General features: G+C 40.2%; 2 protein-coding genes across 2 annotated transcripts in view; both read right to left on the reverse strand.

The window, feature by feature from the left end:
• The window catches only part of LOC106940625 (calpain-9-like), a 12,933-nt gene extending 9,549 nt beyond the window's left edge, over positions 1-3,384 (reverse strand). The window contains exons 1-2 of the mRNA XM_015023409.1: positions 2,935-3,384; positions 1,422-1,491 (exon numbers count right to left, since the gene is read on the reverse strand). Coding sequence (XP_014878895.1) covers positions 1,422-1,491; positions 2,935-3,369 — 505 coding nt within the window. The 5' untranslated portion in view covers positions 3,370-3,384. The remainder of the gene's footprint in view (positions 1-1,421; positions 1,492-2,934) is intronic.
• A 2,061-nt stretch (positions 3,385-5,445) lies between these two features.
• Positions 5,446-9,965, reverse strand: part of taf5l (TAF5-like RNA polymerase II, p300/CBP-associated factor (PCAF)-associated factor) — an 8,805-nt gene continuing 4,285 nt past the window's right edge. The window contains exons 2-5 of the mRNA XM_015023408.1: positions 9,090-9,231; positions 8,905-9,009; positions 7,738-8,498; positions 5,446-7,076 (exon numbers count right to left, since the gene is read on the reverse strand). Coding sequence (XP_014878894.1) covers positions 6,276-7,076; positions 7,738-8,498; positions 8,905-9,009; positions 9,090-9,228 — 1,806 coding nt within the window. The 5' untranslated portion in view covers positions 9,229-9,231 and the 3' untranslated portion in view covers positions 5,446-6,275. The remainder of the gene's footprint in view (positions 7,077-7,737; positions 8,499-8,904; positions 9,010-9,089; positions 9,232-9,965) is intronic.

A 9,965-nucleotide genomic window follows, 5' to 3' on the forward strand; every position in this document is an offset into this window, starting at 1 on the left:
ACTGTCAGTGGGGAATCTGTACAGGCGATGTCAGGCATCCTGATCGTATTTGTGGAAATAAAATTCACAGATTTCCCAAATCTGATACGGAATGCCTACCTTGGTTCAAAGCTTGCGCACGAACGCATTTGCAGCTCAACCGTCGTAGGATCAATAAAAACAAAGGAAGGAGTGTGTGCTGGTGTAAGTATTATTACTTTGCTTTCTTTGTGTTTAGTGAATGGGGATATTCTGAGTGGCCCTGCCAGACTGGCGACCTGTCCTGGGTGACCCCGCCTCTCGCCCGGAACGTTAGCTAGAGATAGGCACCAGCACCTCCCGATACCTTTGGGATTTTGAAGCTTGAAATATTGTAAGGTCTTAAGGAGGCCTTATGTGTGAACAATGACCCCCATGTCTGAAAAAAAAGTCAATAATAAACACATTCATTATGAAAACCTTTTAGCTAAGTACAGCATAATGGCAGTACTCATACAACTTCTACACCTTGAAGCCTGTCTGTTACACAGTCTTACGTTAGCTGAACAGATCAATATGCAATGTGTATCTGACATACATTACAGATTTTATTTTACCTGAAAAGGCTTTTTACTAAACTGTAATCGTGTTAGCCACGCTAGCACCGAGTACAGTGCATCAGGCCTAGGCACACTCAAACATTTGCCAACAACAGAAATCACTGATTTCAAAAGTAACCCTCAAAACCATGAATGCCCCCAGCCTTGCAAGAACAACAGGCATCAGTGATCTTGTCCACAGTATATTTATGCTGAGGGTGTGAGGATCTGCTGTTTTCCTCATCGACCGGTAGCATTTAGCTGCGAGGCGCACAATGTTGGAGGCATCGCGTGGCTCAAACACCTTGATGTCGTCCAAAAAAGATGACAGGAACTTGTTTGTTCCCCTGTCCATTGTCGTGGCTGATATTTTTTGAAAATCCGGCAGAATTGCTACACTAATGGACTCAGAAATACTTTGTAGAGAGTCAGTTGAAACGAAAGACGCCATGTTAATACATAGAAACTAAGCTCTGCGAGGCTTTGTTTGTGAGACATGCAGCCACGTGGGACTGTCGAGGGGCGTTTCTGGGCGGGGCTTGGTAAGGTCCATAATGAATGGAGCCGTTTATGATTGATTTTTTAAATTGTTTAGCAATGAGAGCCAATAGTAAAATTTAAAAAAATATATATGAAAACAGGAAGGAAGCTAATAGAAAAGAACCACAAGTACTAGTGATGGTCTTTTGTGGCGCACTGGCTCTTTGAAAACATTCGGATATCCGAATCAATGCCACATGGAAGCGGCACAGATCGGATATTTTAGGAGGGGTGAAACGATCAGATTGCGGTGAAAACGCCGGATACAAATCGCGTTTGCCTGCTGTGTGAACATAGCCAGAGACAGATAACAGAACCACTCACCAAGCTGTCCTTGGCAAATATCCGTCCTGTTCGCATCACCGACGATGAACTTAGGGTTTTCACATATCTCCTGTAGAAGTGACAGAAAAAAACAAGAAAGGAAACAGGTTGGTTGATTTTAAAGGCCACACCAGGAGCATTCCTGATAGGCGTGTTCACATTCCAAACATATCAATCAGTCTGAAATCCCAGTCAGTCACTAACTGAAAATACACACAGCACCACACACCAAGATGGCAGCTGAAGCATTTACTCAGAAGAAACGCCCCGAGGAAAAATGTACAGAGATTGTAACAAAGTAGAGGGGTGAGTTTTTTTTTCCACTAGATGAGATACAAAGGTGGGGTAAAAATGGGTTAATGGGTAAACAAAGAGATGAAGAGAAACCTGCAAACCAGCTACTGACATTTTTACTACAGATACGTTAAACGTGGATATTATCTACTCCATTTACAAAAAGTTTCAGTCAGATCAGGTTTGTTAACTGAGAGTACAGCTGAAATGATTAATCGTGATTAATCGATTATTGAAATAATCACGCGAACTAATTTAGTTATCAATTAATCGTTAACTGGAACATAGACTCAACAAAGGCCATTTTGTGAAGGAAAAAAAACATAATCAGAGCAATAATTAAGCCAAAAGCATACTACATATACATATATATATATATATATATATATATATATATATATATATATATATATATATGTGTGTGTGTGTGTGTTTTGCATTTAAAATGAAAGCATATTTGTCTAAAATTGGCATATTATTAGCTTAACCCAGTTTCGAATACACTAAAGTACTAATGTGGTATTGCAATTTAGACAATAAAATGTTTGCTTTCTTGTTTTAAAAAAATAATGTGAATTATTTATTTTCATGTTTGTATGTTTTTTGAATATTGCATAAGAAAGCTTATGTGGTTAAATGAAAAATCTGTAGAATGTGCCGATTTATTGTATCCAATTAATCAATTAATTGATAGATTAATCTAAAATAACTGTTAGTGACAGGCCTAGTAAAAACACACAACACATAAAAAGTTCATAACATTAAACTTTCCCTTCATTTCCTTCTTCGACTTTGCTTACACTGCAAAAACACAAAATCATACTAAGTATTTTTATCTAGTTTATAGTGCAAATATCTAAGAACTCTTTAAATATGACAAAAACTAACTTTCAAGTAACTTTTCAGCAGTACGTAAGAGTCAATAATTCCTTGATGTCGATTAATTAAGAAAGTACTAGTTCCACTAGCAGATTATTTCACTTATAATTAGTACTTTTTCATTAAGGAATTAGCTCCTATATCTTGCAAATTAGTTTTCTCTCATTCCAAGTGTACTAATATATTTGTGCTAGAAACTAGACCAAATATTACTTTGTTAACCTTTTGTGTTTTTGCACTGTATCTTTCATTTACTAATATAATAAGTAAATATATTTCTTTTCAACAGATTTTTGCGTCCCAAACATCAACCAGCTGTGATGTTTCAAAGCCTACATACCCGCGGCCTCTTCCATTCGATCTGCACAGGAACGCTCTGGCTGAAGAAGAGCGAGGAATCAGCTGCGGGGAAGTCCGGGTCCTCAAACAGAACCCCCTTCTGGAGACACTCCTGCCTGAGCTGCTCAAACGACTTCCCGTCCCACTGAGAGTTCACCACCTGGTTGGAGTTCCTGCCGGACAGAGTGGACTGCAGAGGCATTCTCTTCTTCGGCGCACGGAGGAGGAAGAGGAGAAGAAGGTGTGAGGTGAGCTGCACCTGACAGAGTGGTGGATGTAGGGAAGAGTGTCGGCTGGGTAGAGCTGGTTGGTGATCACACCCCAGGCAGACAGAAACTGGTTTGTCCTCCAGGTAGAGAGCCACTCCCTTTCTGTCAGTCTCACTGGGCTTGGCCTGCAGGAGGACACACGCGTGTTGACAAGGCAACAGGAGCATTCACAAAAAAATAGTTAAAGAAACCTGCATAGATAGACAGGAAGTGATTTTATTGTTTTTGAACTACATTTCCATGAAATCTATTCATGATGTAGTAAAAGTAGGTCCACATGAAGTTCTATTGGAAAGTAAATGCAAAAACACAAAATATTACCAAGTCTTGTGTGTCTAGTTTCTAGAGCAAATATCTTAGTACATTTGAAATAAGACGAAACTAACTTACAAGTAACTTTTCAGCAAGATATAATGGCATGTTTAAAGTAAATAATTCTCTATTATTGATTAAAAAAAGTACTAGTTCCATGTGCAAATCGTTTCACTTATAACATGAAAAATCTCTTATTAGTTTAAACAAATTGCCAGTGAACTTTTTTTTTTTTATCAGCATTAAAAATATTGACTTAAAACAAGCTCCTATATCTTGCAGAAAAGTTACTTGTAAGATAGTTTTGACTTATTTCAACTGAAGAAAGATATTTGTCCTGACAAAATACACCAAAAGTACTTGGTAAGACTTTATTTTTTTGCATTGTTGTTTTAAATTACATAATCTGCCAGTGGTGCTGATATTTATTCGTCAACATTAAGGAATTATTTGCTTAAAACAAGCTCATATATCTTGCCAAAAAGTTACTTGTCTGTTAGTTTGTTGTATTTAGATATTTGCACCAGAAACTAGATCAAAAAACCTGGTAAGATTTTATGTTTTTGCAGTATAAGCAATATAAATGAAATAAATGAAAGGAAAATGTGGTTTTATTAACTTTTTATATGTTGTATTTGAACTTGGGCTGCAACAGACAATTCTAGTAAATGTTGTATTTTTGCAGTGAACTAGCATTAAATTAATCTGCAGTATAACGGGAAATCTCCATTTTTGTGAAACACATTGAGATTACCAGCCTCTAGATAAACTCAAGCTAAAATAAATCAAGTTGACGTGGAAACAACAAAACAAACTCCACTTCCTTTATAAAACACAACTTCTACGTTTCCTTTAAGGCCTGAAAGATCCATGTATCATGAGATGCAAAGATAATTACAGATTATCGTTTATGAATTATATATTTTACTGTATGCAGGGTTTGTGAAAGAAATCTTAAGTCAGATCTACAGGGCAGAGAGCGACTTGTTAAGCAACTTCAAAGATCTGGACAAGCTGGATAGTTGACTGCATGTGTGCATGCTTACGCAGTCGCTCACATTGTTCTGTGCAAGGTGTGAACCAGAATCGAGCTTCGACAAACAAGGGGAAGTGAATGTTCACCTTGATAACAGGAAACAAACATGTGGATTTCTTTATTTTCATTATTTTGTACTGCACTTAGCTGCTGCAGAAGGCAGACATACTGTAGTCTGAAGATATTCTGTTCGAAGTAACTAGTTACATTTTCTTGAGTAATTTTTTACTTTTACTTGAGTAATATTCTTATTAGGTATCACTACTCTTGAGTAAAATTCCTGAATACTCTCCCCACTGAGTGACTTCATTGAATAAAGAGCAAGTTTATGACAAAGTGAGACCTCTTGTTTCTAGACAATCTTTGTTTCTCTACTGTTATTTTCTATCTGCTGAGCTTCTAGAGTCACTTATGGAAATAAAACATCCCAAACATTGTATTCAAGTAACAGTCGCACTATTTCAGCATGTTTTTAGTCAAGTAAAAAGTTCAAGAAATTATTCAAAAGTAAAAAGTACTGAGTAAAATTATCAATCATTTAATATTTAAAAATTACATCATCAGATGGACTAAAATATAAAGTGAAAATTTTGGTACTTTAAGGACAATAATTCATGTAAGTAATAAAAAATAATGAAATCAGGCAAAATAAATTTTTCCAGATCAGTTTTTAAATGTTAAATTCATGAAACTAACAAAAACTGCAGGTGTGTGTTTGTGTCTGGTGACTTTTTGATTAAAACATTTGTTTTTCATTCAGTGGGTAGAAAATCCAGAAATTTTACTCAAGAAAGAGTAAAAATACTTCATAATAAAATTACTGAAGTAAATGTAAGTAGTTACTACACAACTAAGCCTGTGTGGATGTAGTGGGAACAGGAAATGTACACAGAGCTGCTGAAACTTACAAGTTTATTCCAACTGCAGCAATAAGCAAGTTATCAATAATGTTATTGTTCATAGAAAAAAAAACAAAAAAACATTTTTCCCCTTTTACTGGTGCTGTGCATCCAGATTCCTATGGAACAGAGTGAAAAATGCCCAGAAACGTATTTACACTTCATTTACAGTACGATAAAGAATATATCATCAGGTTTCAGAAACAGAAAATCCTTTTTTTTTTTTGTTGCTGATTGTTTTGGTGCTTTCTTACGATACCATGAAAAACTACGACGGAATATTAGGGCCACGAAGTTTAAATAAAACGAGATTAAATAAAAAAAACACACATGAAGTTGTAGTATTACAAAAATAAAGTTGAAATATTACAATAACATCATAATACTGATGACAAATTCGACTCTTTTCTCTAAATATTACAGTTTTTAGACTCGAAGTACGTTGGGATTATTCTTGAAATGAGTTATTTTCACATTTGTACGACTTTGTCCTCAAAATATGACTGCTTATATTGTGTATTACGATTCGTAATGTTATAACTTTTTCATAGGATTCTTATTGTAGAACTTTTTTCTCGTAGTTTATTTTAGTAAAATGACTTTTTTCATATTATTACAACTTTATTCTTAAAATGTGACCTGTTTTATTCTCATTATTCCAGCTTTAACCTGGTAATTTTATTTTACTTATGGCCCTCCTACTCCATCGTAAAAACCACGGCGTCTGCAGAAAACACGGCAACATTTCAGTAACCAGGCTTCCACGATATTCTACATCAACATGAATGAAACTGTGGAAGTGAAATCGGAGCGGAGTCGTTTGTTGCTACGGCTCGGTTTTCTCCAGCGCCGTTCCTGTGACCAGCAGCAGGTTGCAGGCCATGAACTGGACGTTCAGGACGTTGCTGGTGTTTCCCACGTACTGACCCACCAGCTCGCCGGACGAGCCGTCGGCGGCCGGCGCCCCGCCGTGCGCGCTGCGGATGTCCCAGACGCGGACGGAGTTGTCTATGGAGGAAGACGCCACCAGGCTGCTGTCCGGGCTGAAGGACAGGCTGGTGATGCTGTCCGCATGGCCGCGCAGCTCTTTAAACAGCGTCCCCGCCGCCAGGTCCCACAGCTTCACCCGCTGGTCCTCGCCGGCCGACGCCAGGTACTTCCCGTTCGGCGAAAAGGCGAGCGCCAGCACGGCACCGCGGTGGCCCGTGAAGAGCCGCACCGACTGGCCCTGCTGGGTGCTCCACAGCCGCACCGTTTTGTCCGTGGAGCCGGTGGCCAGGTAGTTGGAGTTGGGGTGGAACTTGACGCAGTCGACGTCGGACAGGTGGCCGACGTAGAGCCGCAGCGGGTAGGAGCGCGAGAAGGTCCAGAGGCGGGCGGTGCGGTCGTGGGAGCCGCTGGCGAAGTAAAGACTGCAGGGGCTGATGTCCAGGTCCCACACCGGGTAGCCGTGGCCCTGGTACAGCACCGTATTGGTGAAGCTGCCCAGGTCCCAGTAGCGGATGGTCGAGTCCTCGGAGCAGGACAGCAGGCCGGAGCTGTCGGTCAGGAAGGCAGTGCGATAGACGGGACCGCTGTGGCCGCGCAGCATCTTCACCTCGCTGCCGCAGCCGTCCTCCTCGTCCACCTGGAGGACGACAAAAAAGATCAGGACACGTCTGGACATAAACGCACATACGGCGACGTATTAGAGCCATTATGTACATGTTTACATGAATATATATATATAAAAAAGGAGTAAATGTCCGCCAAAAAAAGACAGAAATTTTTAGATTAATCTCAGAAATTTTGAAGAAAAATTGGAAATTTCTGAGTTTAAAATGTCGACAGTTTAAAAACATCCAAATTTTGAGGATAATCTCTAACTTTTGAATTTCAAAGTTAAAAATTTGCCAGAAAAAAACTCAAAAACTGAGATTAATCTGATAACTTTTCTAAAGCAAAAAACTGAGAAATTTGTTTAGTTTCAAAAGTTTAAAATTTGCAAGAAAAAACTCTGAAATTTTGAGTTTGATCTTAGAAATGTTCATGAAAAAAACCAGGACATTTCTGAACTCAAAAAATCAAAAATATGTGAGAAAGATTTTCTAGAAATATCTTGAAAAAGTCTGAGTTTTAAATGTGGAAAATTTGTGTCTTTTGAGAATTTTTAATCTCAAAATTTCCTGGAAAAAGGGTTCTGAGTTTATTTCAGTTAATGAAAATGTTCTCTCACTTTCAGTTTTAGTTGACTATCGTAATGTTGATCTGAACTCTTAAAGTAAAGGCCACTAGTTTTGTCGGCTCACCTCCTCCTCTTGCACGTCGCACGCCAGGTGGATGTACGACACGTCGGCCTGGTGCGGTTTGGCCTTCAGCTTCCTGGCCCGGAGGCTCCACAGCTTCACGGCGGAGCTGTCGAACCCGGCCGCCAGCAGCCGGCTGTCCGGCGAAACCTCTGCCGCGTTCAGCATCTGCTCCGTGTGGTGGAAGGCGTAGAAGCAGATGGTGGTGAGCGACGGCGGGCCTTCACGGACTTTCTTGATGCAGTCCTGCAGCGCCAGAAGCGCCACTTCGTTCTGCGGGATCCCGGCGGGAACCTCCACCGCCTCGGCGCCGCCCTCGCCTCCGCCTCCGCCCGCCCAGGAGCCGGCGTTGGCGGCCGCCATGGAGCCAGCGGCGGCTCCGTACAGCTGGTACTCGGTTCGCCTGGAAGCGGTGACCTCCACCTGCAGGTGTGTGCTGAGCGCCCTGCAGATGGCGCTGTTGTCGTCGCTCTGCAGGTAGCGCAGCAGGTAGCTGTGCGCTGGCTCCGTCAGGTGAACCACATACTTATGCTCCAGGAAAGACCTCAGCTTGGGATTGGCGGCGACGTCCTGCGCCGTGACAACGTGGCGGAGCTGCTCCACCACCGACCGCTGCTCCCCGTCGTGAAGAAAGGCGTCGTGAAAACGGACGTAGAAGCTGTCTACTGCCCCCTTCAGGCCGCAGTGCACCATGTCAAGGTGGAGATAAACGAAGAGAGGGTAGAGGAGGCTGCTGACCTCCTGGGCATATGAGATTTCTGTTTCTGTTGGAGGAAAAATAGGAAATAATCTCAACATTCAGGATCAAAAAAGGCCTTAAAAGTTCCCATTTAGAGCTGCAACTAACGATTATTTAAGTAATCAATTATTTTATACAGGGTTGTTTGTTTGACACCAAATTTTTTTAAGTCAGGGGTAGGGTGTGGTTGCTTTACTAACCTCTTTTCACTGTCACAAATGTCTAAATCTAAACTCTATGGAGGTAGATATGTGCCAATATCCTCCTTCACCAGCTCTGTTTACACCAGAGCTGCTTCTTCTACTGGGTTGAACAGGAATATGAACATTGCTGCCATCTAGTGTCTAAAGGCTGGTTTTGCAGTCAAGCAAGAATAAAGACTATTTGAGCAGTAGAGGATGTTACATGCAGTCAAAGTGTAGGTGTGATACCTGAGAGGAAGCAGCGGAGCCTGGAGAACTGGACCTCATACTGCTGCGGGTCGGGCTGGCAGGGAGCAGCAGAGACAATGTTGGCATAGCCCGACTCCGTCTGCACTGCTCACAGCGAGGAGGAAATCACTTTGGTTACATGATGACTGTATTTTAAATAACGGCCAAAGAAAGAATGAGCTCACCAGTCAGACCAGCAGCCAGCTCTTCTGTGGACTGGAAGAGCTTGGCTCCTTTCAGGGAGCTGTCAGTATCCACATACTGTCTCCTCTTCAGGTACTGAGCCACAGCGTACTGGATCTGCTCGGCCCGGACCCGTTTCATGACCTGACGGGAACGAAAACATCAACGCTCAGGCCTCCAAATCCAAGCAGGGAATCCATCAAATCCATCATTCTTTGTTACTAATTTATGAGGAGCTTGATCTAAAACCAGCTGGAATGACAGAGTATGGCAGGGCGGTATGGATTAAAAATAAACTATTTTTCCATCCAGATCCCATTTTAAATCTTTTTTTTTTCCCCTAAAAAAAGAAATTACAAATGACGAGAAATATTTTCAAAAAGTGGATTTTATTTCAATCATCCCTTCTATGAGTTGTACGATGAAGAATTATGGCTGGGCTAGGAGAATTTGTGTTCAATTACAACAATATCGTTATTATATTACCAGTATAAAGACGCAATTTTACCAGAATAACATCTTAAAATTATGAGAAAAAAAATTGTTTTATAGAAAAAAAGCGTTGACAATTATTTCTATCTGTTATGATGGAGTTCTCCTAAAATTACTACTTTATTCTTCTAATATTAAGACTTTATTCTCATTATTTCAACTTTGTCATGTGACATTATTCTCATTTTACTGTCTGTATTTTTTTTAACTTTATGACTTTATTTTTGTGGAAAAAAATAATAATCTTAGCCTATCCTTTATATTTTGTAAAGTAAAATTAATTTCATAGAATCCACATTTCCCCCCCCCCCAATTTTTTTTTAAAAAAAAAAAAAATTTAAAAAAATGAAAAGAATGAGGAAAAAATTTAAAAAACCAAGGAATCC

This window comes from Poecilia latipinna, unplaced genomic scaffold, assembly GCF_001443285.1.
Source record: "Poecilia latipinna isolate Pla-1442-1.1 unplaced genomic scaffold, P_latipinna-1.0 Scaffold3302, whole genome shotgun sequence".
Taxonomy (NCBI): Eukaryota; Metazoa; Chordata; class Actinopteri; order Cyprinodontiformes; family Poeciliidae; genus Poecilia; species Poecilia latipinna.